Here is a 19,842-nt window from a genome sequence, read left to right on the forward strand (position 1 = left end):
TTTCTGTTTAGGGTATTTATCTTCTGCAGTGTTTTACAATGGGACTGAGACTGCATGGGAGGCAGGCCTATTGTTTGACATCACTAAAGTACAATCTATAAATGGAACAAAAAATAATATTTGGCATTATTGCATGCAGCCAATAACAATGCATTTTACTCTGGGTTCGGACTCGGGTCTTGTTATTAATAACAATAATGTGGTTTGAGGATATACAAATTTGTACAAAGCAATTTAATGAGAGGGATATAGCAGGGTATGTTTAAATAAATTAGTAATTTAAATTAAATTAAACAATAATGTTTATGCCTGGGGCTAAGTCGTATAAATGGCAGTTACAAGTTACACATAAAAACAAAACAAAAACCTAAAAAACTATATAAAAGTCCAGTATTTGTCTAGCAATAATCCAAACATCTTATTAATGGTAACTATCATTAAATGATACAACAAATAAAAAGGAAAATGTCGTTTAACGCTGGATGTAGAGTCCAGCGGATATTTATGTACACACGTCACGTACACACATCAATGAAGCAATTGAGACCATCTCACTTGTGACATTGATTGATTGAATATGTTATGCATAGGAAAAGGTACAGGACAGTAGGCTACAGTTCACTGATACAAGGTCAACTAAAAGGATAAAGACCACAAGAAAGCTGTAAAGGCTTGTTTAAATCGGGGTACATTTTTTCTCAGTTCATATACCCAACCAGTCAAAAGTTTGGACACAGCTTCTCACACACATTGAATGAGAGCTGTGTCCAAACTTTTGACTGGTAGAGTATAACATTAAATTACAGACAAATTAAACATAGTATTATCTTAATATTGCATTCACAAACTAAGGTAAGGTGTCTGCCCTTTCCTTGCCGAGGGGTTTTTATTGGCCAGGGGGTGATTCCTTTTCTCATCTACAGTATAAATCAGTCTTATTTTTTCATTTTATTGTGTATGATGATGTGTTGAGATGTTTTTGTCCCTGTGTTGTTTGTCTTTTTGTTTCTTGCACGTCTTGTTTTGTTCATATTTTGTGTGTTTATTGGAAATGTAAAAATGTAAAACATTCTTTAAAAAAAAGAAAACAGTATTGTGCAAAAGAAACAAAATAATTAATAAAAGATATTTACAGTAAAAGGTCAGGGGGAGGTAGGGATAGGCTTTGTCTTTTTTCTTTCTTGTTTTTTCTCCCCTTAAAAAAAATTCCATTATTTCTCGTTTTATTTTATTTACCAAGTTCAGCGGAAGAGGCACGCCGCTGTCGTAGGAGGCGTTTCATGACGTCAACATTAGGTTCCGCCCACACAACACATATACACTTACGTCAACGGCTTTCACTTCCGTTGTAGTTCTGTCCGCCATGGGATACAAGAGCTCAGCCTACTAGCCTAGCGCTTTTTTTTATTTCCCCCCTTTCTTCATACAAGCTAGCAACAAAGTCCCATTGTACCTTCATAGTTTCACTTTTAGTTCGAGCTAAACCTTTCGTAAGTCGACACCATGATGAATTTTTCGGCGAAGTGGTCGAAACGGGCCTCAATCGTCGAGCACCTCTTCATTCCTGCTCAAAATGGAGTCGTTACCGGAGTGGTAGAAGGGCCCATGCACTATGGCAGCCCAGGAATGATGGCCAGGGGCACCCAGCACGGGACCGTTGTCACCGGCGAGACGACGACGCCGCAGCGGCCCAAGATGTTGTCCATCAATGACTCGCCTAATAAATTATCGCCTCTCAGTGACTTTGTCTCGAAAAACGACCTCGGCGACAACGACGACGACGGCTCTCTGCCGTGCACCCCGGAGCTGGACAGCGAGGTGGACCTGTCTGGTTGTTCTTCCTCGGCGGGGGACGAGGTCCTGGAACACGACACGAGGCATCTTATCGGCGGCTTCCTAACGGACTTCGTATGTTGTGTGTCTCAGCCGCGCAGGAAGCAAAGCGAAGCGCATTCTACCATGAAAAGAGTCGTGGAGGACGTCATTGAAAAACACCGATACTTATATAATGGTAGGTAGTTGTTGACCCAGATGGCAGGCAGAGACACAAAGGCCTTTTGCCAATCCCACAGAGAAGTTGTATGACAACTTGACACTCTGTGCCTTTTTGTGCGTGTTTATTTTTAGTTTTTTTTATATATATATTTAAATGGAAATGTGTTTTAGCATAGTTATGTAGCTAACAGTTAACTGGGTACAGTACAGACTACCAGTGTTGGGCAGTTACTAAATATTGCTGTTAGTTAATATGATTACTTTACCCAGTAAATTAAGTACAAACATTAATATACAATTTTTGGTTAAATATAGTATATATTACGTATTACTTTGTTTTGTCGGCTGTCTTTTGAAAGCCTTTCGTTTAAAAGGTCAAGACAAGAGAGATTGCTGCTATATTTTATATCCATTTTGGCTGATGATTATTATTCCAAAAGATTTGATTCAGTTCAAAAAGGAGCTGGCTAAACAGATTGTGTTGTTGTAAATCTCTCTTTTGCTTGTGGGTGGGACAAAAGTAATATGCAATACATTACTCTTGATTCCAAGTAATAAGTAATATATTACTTTTTAAGTAATATGTAATAAGTAACTTAACTCTCCTGAGTAATATTGCCCAACACTGCAGACTACCGCAGGCGTAGATTAATGGTATGTATGCATATGGGTGATGTCTGACGTGTGTTTGTGATTTTCTTTTAAGGTATGATAAACAAACTTGAGCTGGATGAACGAGGAGATGACATGAGCTTCATGAGTTCGGTAGCAAAGAGCCTCTTCAGTGATGGCACCACAAACTGGGGACGCATCGCCAGCCTGGTGGCCTTCGGGGCAGTAGTGTGTCAGTACCTGAAGAAGAAGGACCGGGAACACTGCGTTCGGTTGGTGGGCCACGAAATCTCCACATATCTGCTTAATGACCAACGGGAATGGCTGGTCAAGAACAATTCATGGGTGAGTCACAAAACTTTTTTTATGTGTCATGGTATAAGCAAGAGAAGGGGTCTGTTGCGTAATCAATCCGTTGTGCAACAAAGTGCATGCTCAGTCCTGTCTGAATCTAACAATGTTTTCCCCCCCTCTAATGCTTTTAGGATGGTTTCGTGGATTTCTTTCGGGTAACAGACCCAGAGTCTACAGTGAGGAACACACTCATGGCAGTTGCTGGATTTGCTGGGATTGGGGCAACCCTGGCCCTGTTAATCAGGTGAAATTGTTGGACTCAAGAGACTGTTTCTATCCTGAACCAAGTAAAATGGGACACATGCTCAAAGATTCCATTGTTTCCTCCATATTGGATCGTTAGAAGATGGCAATGGGTAATGTGAGGAAATAAATGAGAAATTGGAGGAAAGAAAACTTTCCATAGATTGAAAGAGTTTGAATATTTTGATTTTCTTTTTCTACAGCAATTTCCCCTTCATTTGGAAATTGTGTGAGAGGACGTTTAAGTTTTCGCAGTTTGCATCATCCTCAACTTTTATTTAATGTACAAAATACATATTTTATTTTTTCTAATAAATCTATAAAAAATGCACATTCTTTCTATGCACTGTAAATATAAACTCATAGGCCATGTTCTAGGCTTGGTTGGTTCCGTGGTTCCGTGTTGTATGCTACTGTAATTCCGCACAGGCATTAAACCTATTCCCTAAGGTATATCTATTCCCAACGGTTGGATCCTGCACTTAGTATGGACAGTCCACGCATGCCCAGTGAAGGGCTTTAATTTGCATCTGTCTAGCTTAATTTCCTTGTTAGGAAAATGTATGCTTAGGTCTGTACAAGGCCTGAAGAATGAGCACATTGAGGATTACTGGCACGTCTGGCAGAGCAATGATCAGCAAGGCTAGATAATAGTAGGGCATGAAATAAAGATGTAGATGGAAATGGGCTTTGGTACATGTAATGTAGATGAAGAAGAGAGAAAAAGCACGAAGACGAACTCCCAGTCCTCATATGATATGACATACCTTAAGCGCCTCATTGTTATTTTGTGTGCAGTGTATGACTTCCAATACTAAAATAGGTTTAGCACTAGTCAAAGCAGAAGCTGTTCAACTGGTCTGAACTTTGAAACTGTCCTCAGATAATAAAAAAGCAGATGTCAGCAGTTGCTGCAACCACATTATTTGATTGTGCTGAAAACAAACCACCCCCGCTCTAAACTGATATTTCCCTTCTGTATAACTGGGTCTATGTTTATTCACACCTGTAGAGAAAGCTGTGGCTGCTAGTTCCTAGAAATTGCTGTGTCTCGTACGTCACATGCCTCACAGTTGGCCACAGCTTTGTGAGATGTACTGTTTCTAGTTCACATCTCTCTAGTCTCTTCACATAATCTGCAAGAGCGTGTACACAATATATTGGCCAATATAGATGCTGTAGTGAGCTTGTCAAACTGGGGTGAAGACTAGTTCAATTGTGGAGAGATGTATGCATGTTCTAAAATTAAAATGAAGTTGCAGATGGACAACTTGAGAACTATACTATTAATCCAGACAAATCATATGATCTGAGTCTGACATTGCTTGAAACCAATGCAGATCTTGCGGTTGCATATATAACTTTTCATGAGCACTAAAATAAAATGGAAAAATAGGGAACACATTTCTTGAGCAGTATATATCTGGAAGTAATATGCTTGCCCTTTGCAGTGGTACAATGAGTAGGAAATATTTTGTTTTGGTAGTGGGCCATTTTTTAATATAAAATTGGCAGCCTCGATATCTTCTCGTTGAGCTCATAAAGTTACTGATAAAGATTCATCTAACTAACTTGGACTGGTGAGGGGGTGGAAAGTCTGGAAACACTGACACTGGTCAGTCTCTGCAGTCATCTCAGACTCTCATCCAGGGAGGCTTCCCCCAATGTTTATGGGAAGCTCTCTGGAAGATGAGGGATATTGACACTTGACAGAAATTAAGTATGAGCCAGTGATGTGAACTCTAATCTAAGAAAACTAACACTGCCAGTCAGCTATGGAAAACGACCCACTGTCTGATTTGTGACTCTTGTTTTGGTGAAGGAAGTTGAATAGGTCATAAAAGCTGGGAAGTTGAACAAATATTTCAAAACGTTTTGATGAACTAGACAACCCTGTATGTTTTTTTGTAGTCCTGTAAATAGATAAGGATACTCGGTAAATATTTTGATGTGAAACAACCAGGCCATGTTTCCTCATGCCAAATGCTGCCCATCAAAGACTATCACCTTCTAGCAAAAACTAAAATGATGGATAACATTGTCTGGGTAGAGGGTACCAGGCTACCTGATCTTAGAACCTCCTTTCAGTTGAGCTATGCATTTTTTGTATCTACATCTGATCTCATTTATTTAGCTTCAGATCAAAGTTTTTAATGTAAGAAAATGTAAATCTGGACTATTTGTAGGCTATATAAGACGCCCCTCATGACGGGAATCCTTTCCAAAGGTTACTTCTGCTATTAGTACTGAAGGGAGTATCGGCGTCCTTGTTTGTTCAGATCCTCCCCGTTGTCTTGGGTTACAGGACAAACACTCATTGAGGTCTTGGGAGGAAACGGAGATGGCTCTCTATGGAGATTGCTCACACCAGACCTCACCTAATCCTCTCCAGCAGCTACTGACGTTGACTGCCACCGTGGTTACCATTCTACAAATTCATTGTGAGGAACAGGTTGCTCTACAGTGGGGAATTGGAGCTGAGGCAATCTTGTAGAACTGTTTGCGCCATACACCAGTGGATTGGGGGTGTAGAAAACAGGCTTCAATGTAGTGTCTTGGGGCAGATATGCAAAGTGTGCTAATTCTCTAAGCAACCTTGATGTTAGTAGCTGGCTAATTGGACTGATATAATATTCAAGCCCATGCATATATATTTTTTCTCTAGTACCTGGAGTAAATCTTCATGATATGCTAAGCTCAGTAAGCTGTAAACCTGAGGCATGACATAATGGCTGCACACATTTTTCAAATTTGACAAACAAAACCAAGCTACCTTCTAGTAAACTAGCTTACTGTATCTTATCTTCGAGCAAATAATGGCTCAAGCAGGTTAGTTGCATTCTTTTCATGGGTTGGTTGAAGGAGTGGCAGTCTACCAGATGATATATTGGACAAAAGCTCTCTGTTACGCCAACATTCAGTAATCATTGGTGTTTTGAATTGATGAATTCAATTGTCATGCTTAGTCACACAAATAAACCAGAAATAAAATAGTCAAGTAATGAAAAAAATGAAAAAAACAACAATACATCTCTTTGATGCAAACATTCTGGAGCTGATCCATTTTGCAAGAACTTTGCCTTGCCATGAGCAAAAGCTCATTGTTTAGCTTTTCTGACATGAACACCTAAAAGTGTGTCAAACTCCTCACAGCACCTCGATAGAAGTCTCTTCTCAACTGGAGTAACTTGAGCTGGCTGGGCTGACTTCCACTTCCATAGCCGTTTAAAAGCTAAAAGCTCTTCAACTTCCCCATAGCAACAGCCCGCCCCTTCATTTAAAAAAAGCAACAGTTTCTGGGAAGTCAGCTGACTCACAAGTTTATCTCTGACAGAAGGCGTACGGACGTACGCTTAACTCTACACAGTGTTACTTCTACCAACTCAATTACGTACTTGTGAATTCTTGGAATTTAAATACCCTACAGTTAAGGACAAAATGCTCTATAAACAAAATAATTCAAAATATATCAAATTGTTTACAAAGAATAGCAGATCTACAAGCTCACAATGCGACTCATAAGCTTGTAGATGAGCTATTTCTAAATAGACAAAATATAAAATAGGGCTTAAAATGGTTAAACATTTACTGGAAGGCAATAAATGTGTTACTTGGTGGAATTGACGCAGAGACAGCTGCACATACGTATTGGCAACCAGTGCACACAGTTGTACTTCACATTCAGGATTTCACATGCAAGGCCTAACATGGACAGTGGACTTCACTATACTGTAGCTTAGTGTACTAGTGTATACTGTATGTACTCATAGTGTGAGCCATTTTGAGGAGTCCAGCAGCACATTGAAAAGCTGACCTTACAGACTGAGTCTGTTATTTTAAACAGTTAAATATCAATAAAAGAGATTAAGAAAGTATTGCTTGATAATATAAGCTAAAGTCTCCCTATTTATTCTACTTTGAGGGAAAAGTAAGTCATTAGGGAAGCAGACTGTTGAAAAACGACTCAGTTTTATGGGTAAAAGATGTGTGTAGGGAATACTGTAAGGACGGACTGCATTTCATCACTATTGTACCTATCGGGGGACCAATGTCATTGTCTGCAACTGTTTCAGGCATATGGTCATCAACACAGTTCAAATAAAGGTTTAAAAATAGTGCTAGATCTTAGGACTACTTCCATACATATCACTTTAGCCTGGTCACTGAACCATAAGCTCGTGGTGGTATGAGGTTGCAGTTCAGAGATCACACTTAATCCACTGGGTGATGTGTCATGTCCTCTAGTTGGTGTAGTCATCCCCTATGTCTCTTGAAACCTTATTCCTGGACTGATGACCATAGTGCAATATTAATAGACACATCCACACTCAAGATCTTCAAAAGCTTGATAGGCTTACCGACAGAACAGCTCACAATCTCTTCTCTAGACCTTAAGCAAAACATGTTTGGTATTGATTCTACTGTGCCAATAGCAGAAAGCAAAACAATGATGTGCTTTTTACTTTTAAAGTAAACAGTAATGATGTGATGTCACTGTAGTGCTTGATCCCACTGTGTAAGTCCATATCATGAATGTAACACATTTCATTAAGTAGTAGTAGTCTGTTATCAGGCACATGCAGTACTGTTGCACAGGCTACTGTACCAGACTGACGCCACTGTACAATCTTACAAAATGTTGTGGGTTTACGATGAAGACGCTTCAACGTTATACATTTTCTTTTTTGCTCAACCGGCAGCTATTGTAACTGTCTGCTGTCTTTGTACGACACGAACCACAGGACAGTCACCCTGCATGACAACACTGAAGGCTCTCTCTGTTTTCAGCCCGCCAGACTGAGAATAATAACAGTTTAGGCCTTAAACTAGAATGACCCTCAGAGGGGTGGGGGGCTGAATATGTTCCCGGCAAAATTCCCGGCTCATTATAGACCGGAAGGAGGTGGAGGGCGATTTCTAAGAATAAGCACTAGACCAGAACAATGTGTCCATGGTGCTGTCTGTCAGGGACCATGACGTACTGTACTCGGGGCATTGTTCATTTAATGTTATTTTCAGGTTTGTACTGCAGATGACACGCCCCCTATTATGAGAAGCAAGAAACAATCAAACCAGCTGATGTCCGAAAAAAGAAAATCTATATATATAGTAAGACACCCTAAGGGCGTGAAGCGACGAGGTTGTGCACATTGGCGCATGCCATGCACGCATCCCCCTGGGTGACGGCAGACTCCTGGGCGAGCGCTGGCGCTTTGGCATGGGACCAACTTTGACCAAAAAAATACACAGACCTGATTGGTTGTTTAAGTTGGACAAAATGTGGCCATATTTTCCCAAATATAGAGATGACTCATAGATGTCTGACATAGACCACATGAGACTGACACAATATGTCCATATGTGTGCATTCCCAGATATGGGCTTAATATTGATGACATCAGAGATCTCCATATACGGCACAAAAGGGACAAGGGCGTGTATTGATGACATCAGGGATCTTCAATTCTGTCTTGGCCATAAAGTGTTAAGATACAATTAAAGTGGTGAATTATTCTTTCCTCAGTATAATTTCAGAATTCAGATGTTCATGTGTATATAATTGTTCCGAACATCTAATAACATAATGAATTGTAAACATCAAATAGTTCAGTCACCACTTTGGAGGGCCAAATGATGAATTCATGCAGCTAATTCTTAGCTAATGATAATATAAATACTTAATCATTAACATAAATTAATCTAAAATGAAGAACAATTCTGATAACCACTTTATTTCAAGGGCCACAGTCTCATAAATAGTGAATGCTTATCAATGATCATTACAATTTGTAATTCACATGCGGTAGAAGGTTGCGTTTGGTTCAGTAGTCCATTTAGTGCATGGGGACATGGATTAGGCACTGTGAAGTTTGGACTAATGTTAGCTCTGTGATTATTCATTAGGTATTAATGAAGTAGTGCATTTTCAGTCTGCATAGCAATCACACTAATCATTGTACCCTAATTTAAGGTGTTACCTGTATACAATCGGTTTAATGTTTAACAGAATGTTTGAGACCCTGAAACATGGTCATTTGTCAGATATTAGCCAAATGTATGTTTTTTAATTTGTTCCCAAATCTGCAACACTCCAAAATAATATGGACAAAATAACGTGATAATATTATGTAAATCTTTCATACAATAATACATAATACAGGGGCGGCAGTGGCTCAGGGGTAGAGTTGCCATCTCAGAACACGGAGGGTTCCCGAAGGGTTCCCAGTTCGATCCCGGGCTTGTCCAGAGTTAGTGTTGAAGAGTCCTTGAGCAAGATTCTGAACCCCTAGCTGTTCCCGATGAGCAGGTTAATTGGTGCCTTGCATGGTTTCCTCCACCAACGGTGTACTATGAATGTGTGTGTGAATGGGTGAATGAAATGAAAATGCACAATCTCTGCGCCTTGGATGCAGGCGTTATATAAATGCACCATTTACCATTTTACATCATATACAATTTAAAGAAAATTTATTTACTTTTTATGGAATTTTGAAACCGTAAAACTGGCTGAAAAATGTGTCAGTAGAAAAGTAGGTCACCCATTTCTTTTCAAGTGCTTGTCCAAACATGATGAACTCTGTGACAGAAAACATATTTGTAATTTTGCCCCCTAGCTGTGTTGTGTTTACAGAGACATTGTCGCTGTGACCGCACAGGGTTTGCTTTCTCTTTTCCATTGACTTATGGTATCTCTGGGTCAGATTCTAACAGGCCTGGGCTTGTTTGGCCTGAAAGCGCCAAAGGTGTGATGTTGTTATGTCTGGAAAAACCATCAGGTCAGTTGGGTGTGGGAATCAAATGGCCAGAGTCAGTTAACCCCTCACCTATTGTTTGAGAGCAGTGTTTGCGGACCAGTCAAGCATTGTATCCAACCAATGGAGGACTGCTGATGTCTGTGGCCTCCAACATTCTCGGCCACAAACTGTGGATCTTACCAGCCCTAAACCATCCAACACAACTGAATGGAGGGCATTATGGTTCAAAAAACAACAACAGTGCTGTCCATAATCAGCTGTAAATGCGCTCATTTGGGGAAGCTTAGCATGTGGTCGACGCATTATTCATATGGCCACCCTTCTTTTAGCAATGTGGTGTCATATTCTTTGTATCACATGTTTGTTACTGTGACCCAGTATGAATAGCAGAATGTGTTGCAATCCTTTTTCTGACTGCAGGACAAAGGATGATGAGCCAAAATGTCCAAGAGGTGACCTCATTATTGGCTCCACCATCAATGTCACCCGCTCTTAATAGGGGTATCTATCCTGCAGTGTTAGGCAGTGTTAGTGTAATAAAATGTCATATTAAATCTAATCTTTGCAGTGGTCATACAATACAGTAGTTCAGGGCAGAACAGCAGGGACCACCCCCCAAAGATGTTGGTCCACACAAGCCACCCAAAACATTTAGCCTGGGGTCACAGCCCTAAATGCTCTGGCTCAGCCCTGGTCTTTATCAATGCCAAGGCCTGGCCTGACAGAACTAACCTAATCTGATGACTTCATTGGTGAGCAATTTGCTATCCCCACTGCATAGAATGCTGCTGTCCTCAGTAATTGGCTTGGGATTAAGAGGCACATCCCCCTTAAGTAGGAGTGTGAAAAACAGGTATCCAGAAAGTTTGCACAGCAAATATAAGGCTTTACTTTGTTGGATCCCATTTCTCGTGAGAAAGCCTGTGGATATGCCTGTATATCCACAGAACACAGGAAGAAGGTGTTTTCATTCCCCATGTATTGAGCTTGTTATCCTTACACAGCCACACTGAATTCACAACAAGTGCCACAAAATAAATGGTAATCATTATAGTAATCTTAAAATGATTACATTACTACTCGTAGTTTGGCGTTGCATTTGAATAAAATGGCGTTGGAAACTATTTAAAAAACTGGATGGTGTCATAGCAGCGAATCAATATCCCATAGCTCTGTGGTCCAACCAAAGACAAGACAGTGATTTACAGTTACCGCCAACAAAAAAACAACAACAGCTCAATTGGTGTGTTTGAATGCAAAGCTTTGATCCGTCTCTAGTACCACTTGGTGCAGAGGTTGCACGTTTTCAATCCAGCTTCAATAGCAGTAGCATATCCGGTGCTATGGAAGTTTGTTTACTAGCTGTAATCATTCTGTGGCTGTTACATTCAAATGGAACGGGACATGCAGTTGCAGTGCTATACTGTAATAGGGCTATTGGGAGCTTTATTTAGAGCCAATTCAGCAGCTTATATTTCCATACTGTATTCTATACCTCTTCAGCAGTGGCAGTTCACTTAGATGACCTATAGTCAGTCAGAAGGGTTGCGTGCCGACTTATAAATATTTGAAAAGCGTACGAACTGTAGGAATTTGCTTGTCTCAGCATGTGTTCTCCCCTGTTGCGTGTTCTTAAGTGGATCTTACACTCTGAGAAAACATAATTAGGGGCTCCTCTATATGCTTTGCTATTGTTTTGTCTCTCAAGGTCTATATGTGAATTTGGGTCAGGGCTGAAGTCTTTCATCCTCCCCCATAGATGAGACAGGGATTACAACACAGTCAAAATAAGTGCTTTTCTGATAGGGCCTGCACGAAGGGCCCTGCCAGCCCCGGTCTGTCCTTCCCATAAAGGGCTCAGGTGGTATTGCGGAATTGGAAGGTTCCTGGTTCTACGATCTCTGGCTCTCCCTGGGTTAGTGTCAAATTAGTCAGACAACTATTCCACAATCTCTGAATGCTATAGAGAGTCTGGATTGGAACTACACCTCCGAGTAACGGAAGCTGGCATTTCCTTTCACGAAAAATATATTTTAAAATATTATTTCTGATAAGCAGCAATATAAATATGCTAGGAGGATTTTTATTTATATTAGGATAAAAGTGCACAACTGTAAAAACAAAACGGAAGTGAGGAGGAGGCTTCACATCCGCGTTATCGCTTCTCATGCCGGATACTCATGATCAGAGATTCCGTCCCCCAGACTGTATGACGGGAGCAGACAACAGTCTGGTCACACGAGACTAGTGTCAAAGTGACTGTGAGCAAGAAGGACACTTATACCCTAACTGCTTCCGATAAGCAGGTTGGTGCCTGTCATGGTTTCCTCCACCTCCTATGTGTGAACATGTGTGTGAATGGGTTAATCTAATGCACATCGGATAAATACATAATATATATAGCCTTGGATAATGGTGCTATATAAAGGCATCATTTACCATTTAAGCATTTTAGTAATTATAATATACTAATTCATGCCCCAACTATGTACAGATTAAACATCTTAAATCTCTCAAAGCAAATTCTAAATCACTCCCTCGTCTCATCTCAATGCCAATAACCTTTCAAATAAACATTCTCTTAATTTTGGTAGTTTCAAATGTCTACTAAGACCATAGTCACCATTCACCACGTAACACTATCCCTGCCAGCGTGCATTGATCTGTACCAAAGCATGACAAACCCTGATATAATTGCCATTTAATCCCCCCCCCCCCCTTCTCATTTCTGAGATCCTGATTCGTTCCTGATGTCTCCCTGACCAACAACCAATAATACCATGGCATGGCTGTTCATCCAGGGTACCTCCACAACTTTTCCGGGATAGGAAATTTGAGAAAATGTAGCATTTGTCTGTCCCTGCCTTTGCCAATGCTCAATGTCCATGAGAAATGTAAGAATGAGTTTTTAGCCAAGGAATGTTTTTCGTGCAAAACCCATGCTTGCAATGGATTCAGAATCATGAAAAAAAAAACTAGTTTATACCCTCATGTGCCACTTAAAGCAGATTACGTTTTTGCATTTCTTTTCCTGTATAGTAAAGGTATTGGGACACCAACTTTAGCGGCTGATAACACCAATTTAGCTGTGACTCAGGAAGGGTTATCATACCAAAATATTATCTACAGATTGATATAGAGCTTCTCAAAAATGCTAAGTAACCTTTGCCGCCTTACAGAGAGCAGCATCTTGTATGGCCCATGGACTACGTATATAGCAGAGTGTCGTAGCTATTACAGTGGCCATCTCTGTGATCTTTATCTATCACTTATCATTCATGTAGGGTTCAATATACTAGAGGTTCAGGTTACTGGATGCATGGAATACTTTTCATGTGTTCAATATTTATAAGACCAACAGACAAACTGAACCACTTTCAATTTCACAATTTATTTGACAGTTAACCCTTAATTATACGCTGCATGTATCTACTTGTTTGTCTACAGTTTGACCTACAGTAGCATGCCTGATGATGTGGTCTAATCAAAAACAGTTTGTTTCACTCACCCTAAAGCCTTAAAGGCTCAGCTGATCTCCTGCATGTGATGCCAGGTTAAGAAGAATATTAAAATAGATGAATTCACCATGTGAATATGTCACCTGATCTGAATGTGTTTGTGAGGGTTCTCATAATTATGTGTATATTTGCTCATCTTAAACAGTGAGCCACTGTAAGGCATGCTCAAACACATGATATTTAATTTACTGAAGGGCATTCCGTATTTACTGCCCTTAAATCAAGCGTATACCATCTCAAGTGTCTTTCATAATTTTTAACAGAAATGGAAGTCATAAATAAACTGTATTCACGGCAAGTCCTCTATTCAACCCCATCTGCCAAGTCCTATACACACAGGCAGTTTTGTCATCAACATACCCTGTTTTCCCCAGAAGGCACAGAAATAATATGAGGAAAAAGACAAACAACCATCTCATGACTGCATGAGTTCCAGTATCGGAAATAGAAGTGTCACTGACACCCTGTTTAGCCCAAGGACACAGGAAGAGGATCATCCCTCCACTGAGTTGGCCTATTTAAACTTTTATGAACAGATCAAGCATTCAGAGCATGATGACTCCGGAAGCAATAAACCAATAGCTTTTTAGGTGATAATAATTATGGGTTTACAAAGCATAAACTTTAAATACCCTTTGTTGAATATGATACCATATGATTGCTATTTCTCATTTCTTCTTTATTCCTTCTACTGTATTTGCATGACCACCTTTGCAGCTCAAAGAATTAACTTTATTGTCACATCACTGGTTTATAAATGTAAAGAAAGGGTAGTTTTGGCATATGCTCAATAATTTTGTTGTTTTCGAGAAAGGGAGGAAGGGGGGCAGGGAGAAAATAAATCAAACATTAAATATCAATGTCAAAGAGAACCTAAACATGTTCACAACGCAATGCAACATGTTGTGAGATTGGGGGCATGGTAGTGCTGTCACCTTACCGCTAGAAGGTTCCATTCCTGCCGGGGGCGCTGGGGGCGTGTTCTCTCCTCTGCGTCATCATTGCCAATACCCTAGGTGGGGTTGGCAAAAGGGCCTTTCTGTGTGGAGTTTGCATGTTCTCCCTGTGTCTCCTAGGGTAGGTAGTGGTACCTCACAAAAAACATGCAGTAATCCTGGTCTCTATACTGCCTCCCCCTGGTCAGCCTGGGCACCTGATGGAGGGGAAAGGAACTGGTTGGAATAACGTGTTCCTTCCACGCGTTTCCTCATGTCCAACCGGAGAAACTCCCCCCTGTCAGGTGAAAAGAAGTAACTTAGACTCCTCATGCATAGAGGTCAGTCCGTTAGCATGAGGTCAGTCCGTTGTCTCCCCAGGTTGGCAGAGGGAGTGTAGCGCCCAGGATTACATTAGATAATTGACACCGGGTGGAAAATGGGTTACAAAATCATGGGTTCAAAATGTTTAAAGAAACTGAAAAAATATAAAATGGTTGTGAGATTTTCCATTTTCGAAATATTTTAATACATTTAATAAATAATGATACCTTGTAAAACAGGACATTCTGCATAATGAGTAGTTTTACTTTTGGTACTTTAAGTATATTTTGATGCGAATACTTTTGTATTTTTACTCAAGTAAATGTTGATTAAGAGACTTGCAACAGAGTATTTATACATTTATTTAAGTAATTATAATATATATATACGTTTCCACCACTGGTCCTGTGGCCTGTGCTGTCCTATATGCACATTTTGCAGCGGAGTTCCGGTGCAGTCAGTCATCAATATGGTCATTAGCCACGTGAACTGGACTTACAAACATGATGATAACATCTTGATGACATTATCCCACAGCCTTCTTTTGATAACAGTACCATGCAGCAACGTGTCAGCAGATGTGTTGTAGCCTCTGGAGCCACATCATTAGACTAGAGTCAATGATTTCCCTGGAGCAATCAGGCCAACTGATGTGTGTGTGTGTGTGTGTGTGTGTGTGTGTGTGTGTGTGTGTGTGTGTGTGTGTGTGTGTGTGTGTGTGTGTGTGTGTGTGTGCAGAGTCCATGCTTCAAGGCATGTACTAATTTAACCCATGCCTGTTAAAGCTCCAGTCCAAGACCCATTTTAATCAATAACATTTTATTTTAAACAATCTGTATGGCAGAGCAGTGGTTCACAAACTTTTTCATGTCAAGCCGGACTCCCACATTGTATGTATGTAAGTATTTGAAAAGGTATTGTGCCGCAGGGACCCCCCAGAAGAGAAGATTCATGTTTAAAGTATGTTAATATCAGTAACTACCTAGCCTCGGAAACCCAGGCTTCTTTTAGCGATAGGAAGAAAAAGAAGCCTGGGCGATCGCGTTATGATCACTGTTGGAGGAAGTGTAGAATTCCCTAACCAATCAGAGTGCAGAGAGCGTCGCACCGAATGTGTTGACGTCATGACGCAGCAGCGTTCTCTGAGCAGAGCAGAGGAGCAGAGGGGGGTGGGGGGAGGAGAACACATGCTATTGGCCAGAGACTTGCGGAGAGATTCGCCGCGCCCGCCCATCTGCCTACCTACACAAACTGGTGGTAACTACCAGACAATTGTACGAGTCCCTCTGATCCGAGTCCCAAGCAAGTAGCAAGTCATTTGGTCCAAGTCTCAAGCAAGTCTCAAGTATTTCTGTTGTGGGCAAGTCAAGTCGAGTCGAGTCGAGTCACAAGGTTATGTCAAGTCAAGTCGAGTCGAGTCACAAGGTTGTCAAGTCGAGTCAAGTCACAAGGTTGTCAAGTCGAGTGTGTGAGTGTTTGGCTGCTTCCGTGCTTGTGCTCTCGCTTACATGCCTGTCTCCAATCAATCAATCAATAAAATCAATCAATCAATAAAAGTGTGAACCTATAGCGTGGCGTTCACGACTGCTTTGGTGAGTGGCGTAGCGTTGACGTTAACGACCGCCCTGCCGGTCATATTAGAATGATATCTGCATGAAAAGAAAACAGCCTACAATGAAAAAATCACACCCGTGTGAACTGAGCGGTGGTCGCGGAGGCTGCGCATCATCCATCCGTGTGTGTGTGTGTGTGTGTGTGTGTGTGTGTGTGTGTGTGTGTGTGTGTGTGTGTGTGTGTGTGTCTGGCCTGACCTGGCCTGAACAACAGCGCCCCTCCCTTAACATGTGTGGTCACAAAAGGTACTGTAGGCTACATACAGACACGCACACACACACGCACGAACGCATACACACACGGCCACGTATAGGAGACGGTGTAACCACCGCTCAAAAACAACAACATGCTACAAGTCGTCCAAGACTCGAGTCTGGTAACTACTGTATAGCAGCTCTTCATCTTGACCCTGGTGTCAGACAGGGCTGATTGAAATAGGTATAAATGCAATAAAATGATAACAAATCAAACAAACAAACACAATAAAGCTGAAGGCTTTTCATTGTGATTCTGACTGGTTCACATTGTCATTTGTCAATAAAGACATTTTGAAGTAGACCGCGCACCGGATTGGGCAGTACATGCACCGCTGTTGTGGAGAGAGAGACAACAGACATAAAACTTACGGATTGTAGATTTTCATCAACACACCAGGTACTTTAGGCGAGCGATTCGTCGTGCTACAAAGTATAAATACATAAAAATGGCTTCCTAATTAAGGGAAGAGTAAAGCCTACTTTACTCTTTCCCTTAATTAGGAAGCCATTGAGATACAGCTGGAAATAACAGCACCACCTAAACCATATCAGATTCCCTTGTGGATACTGTAGAAAACACTCACACGTGGCGATGACAGAGAACAACATGCACTCATTAATAATGGAGATGGAATCCCTAGACCAATAGCCTCAAAGCCACACGTTCAAGGTCAAGTAGGAACACTGGCAGCGATCTGGTGGCTCAACCAGTTATCGAGTTTACCAACACATAATCTTCTCTTCAACATCCTGGGTTAGGAAACAACGCAGGAATTCCTGTATAGACATTACAAAATCAAGGTCCTTTATGCAGCTCAAGGACTGATGATGATAACTGGTTTGATAACACATTGCTTGCCTTTCTTTTCATCCTGATGTACATTCATTATCTCCGCGACTATAGGCTGGAAGGTGGGAGATTATATTTCCACCTGTGTGTGTGTGTGTGTGTGTGTGTGTGTGTGTGTGTGTGTGTGTGTGTGTGTGTGTGTGTGTGTGTGTGTGTGTGTGTGTGTGTGTGTGTGTGTGTGCGTGCGTGTGCGTGTGTGCGCATGCATGCGTGCGTGTGTCTGTGTGTTTGTCAGTAAGCAGCTAATATTGCAAACTGCTCGACCAATCAGTGTGAATCTTTGCATGCATGCCTCCAGTTGGCCAAGGAAGACACTCCTCCCCAAATCTTCAAATTGGCCTCATGGTGGTGCTACACCAAACAAGCCCCCAAGGCTTTTTTGAGTTGTTCTTTTAGCTAAATTCAGTTAAGGGAGCGCTTGTTTTCGAGGGAGATGACGGAGGCGCGACATGCAACGCTCGACACGGCGACTCGCTCACTACCGCTCGCTCGCCGGTGTCTCGCGTGGCTCAAGGTCGCATGAGCCGACATCTTCGTCCCCCTGACTTTCGGCACCTCCACTCGGCCCAAGTGAACACAACAAAGCGATCCTACCTCCGGTTCAGCCAATCACAAGCTTCCGCGGGCGGGTCTTAACTGAAGTTAGACAGTGTTTTGATACACGCGTTAATAAAGTATTCAGTCAATCAGAAACCAGGCAGGCCACTTTACATTGTGGCCTATAACTCTACTGTACTATAATATTTCCCCTGCCTTGGATCATGATGCAACTCTGCATGTAGGCCACGCCCATTTCCACCAAACTATTGTAAAAAATAATGATCTTATCTTATCGTACATGGATCCTGACATGTTAGTCTTTGTTTTATGACCATGGCACTCATTGAAAGTAATGTATTTTCAGCGAGCAACACAGACATACAACAAAGTACAAAATAGGTTTCAGACTTCAGTACAGCCTTGTTTCAATGTGTGTGTAAAAACAAGAGCGTTAGCCAGAAGGAATGCAGAGAGCCCTTCACCAGCCCCTCAATGGGCTCCACAGCTCAAATAAAATGCCTTGAATAAGACCAGGCTTGAGCGATGTGGTTCACAATGACAGGAAAAACACTGAAGCAAAGGGAATGTTATATAGCATGTCCTGCTTGCCTTTTTTTGTCTGAAAGTAGATCTTTCTCTCCCTTGTATTGGACTGTGTTTTGTCTTTCAGGTGACGTTTGCCAGGAGTTGAACTCACTGCAACACAAGTCTGCCATGCCAGCAATAATAAATGCTTATGTAGAGTTGAATTGTAGTTTCGAATATATTCAGTGTCTCCTATCAGCATTTGCTGATCATGTTTATGATCTGGTTCTCCAGAAATGAGAAATATGTTTTTCTTCCAGCCCACATCAAAAATGTCCCTAGTTCACCTGTTTGAAAACCCTCTGTGTATTTCTGCATGACTTTTTTCTTCCTCCCACACACATGTTCTTTGATTAAAGGCCACAGTACTGGAGTCTGTGGACGGGGAAATACATGTCTGCGTTTACAGAAATCCGACGCTGGCTGGCTCACTCTCCACATTCTTTGAGCGCCCACGCACCATCTCTTAAGGAAACAGTGCCTGAATTTCAAAACTTCAATGCTTCAGATAAAGCACTCAACTCCTACGCTGGTTTCAGCTATCCCACTGATTAGTCAGACACTGTATGTTAAGGACACCCTTGTGTGATTCACTCTTTAATTCTATCAGGGTTTAGGACCAGTCATGATGTGTCTCGTGGTGGCAGACTGCGATCTTTGTCCTTTTATATGCCCCTATGTGGCACTTCCACAGTAAAAATGCATGAATCATTTGCCGTGTTGGAGCTTTTCTACCATAAAATAAAGACAAACCCAACTGAACCAAACAAGTTGAATGTTTCTTTTGCATTTGTAGCACACCCTGTTAAAATGCAGCTGACCCCTTTGACTGATTGATTGAATATTTAATTGACAATTTGCAAAGACAAGCTCAGGGAGGCAAAGTACAATACAGTCTACTAAAAGGACTTCTCCAAGAAAGCCTATATGACGTTGTTTTCATTGGGGTCCTCAATTCGTAAATACATTTAATGACAGACAAATATACTATAGGCCTACTATGCCAAAACATCATATAAAAAACGAACAAAATAAAAATAAATGTACTTTTTACAGGGGCCCTCCGTTGAGTCAGGCTCTATTTAATCCCTTTCCCATCTTCTTGTGCAAGGTTGAACTGAATGAGAAATCCTCCCATTATTCTCCCTGTATCAATGTAATTACTTCCTGTTTACTAACCTCTGCTCTAAAATGTGACCATCTGCATTCCCATGACTCAACAGACCAGTGACTGCCAGTTTTGTGAACGTTATTGACCCC

The 19,842-nt window shown here is 41.2% G+C and overlaps 1 protein-coding gene across 1 annotated transcript; it reads left to right on the forward strand.

The window, feature by feature from the left end:
* Nucleotides 1-1,353: 1,353 nt before the first annotated feature.
* On the forward strand, nt 1,354-3,535 carry mcl1b (MCL1 apoptosis regulator, BCL2 family member b). Its single transcript, XM_080748844.1, has 3 exons — nt 1,354-2,011; nt 2,702-2,952; nt 3,093-3,535. The coding sequence occupies exons 1-3, from the start codon at nt 1,504-1,506 to the stop codon at nt 3,207-3,209; spliced, it is 876 nt and encodes a 291-aa protein (XP_080604970.1). The 5' UTR covers nt 1,354-1,503; the 3' UTR covers nt 3,210-3,535.
* The last annotated feature ends 16,307 nt before the right edge of the window (nt 3,536-19,842 follow it).

The sequence above is a fragment of the Nannobrachium achirus genome, assembly GCF_963921795.1.
Source record: "Nannobrachium achirus genome assembly, chromosome: 2".
NCBI classification, from domain to species: domain Eukaryota; kingdom Metazoa; phylum Chordata; class Actinopteri; order Myctophiformes; family Myctophidae; genus Nannobrachium; species Nannobrachium achirus.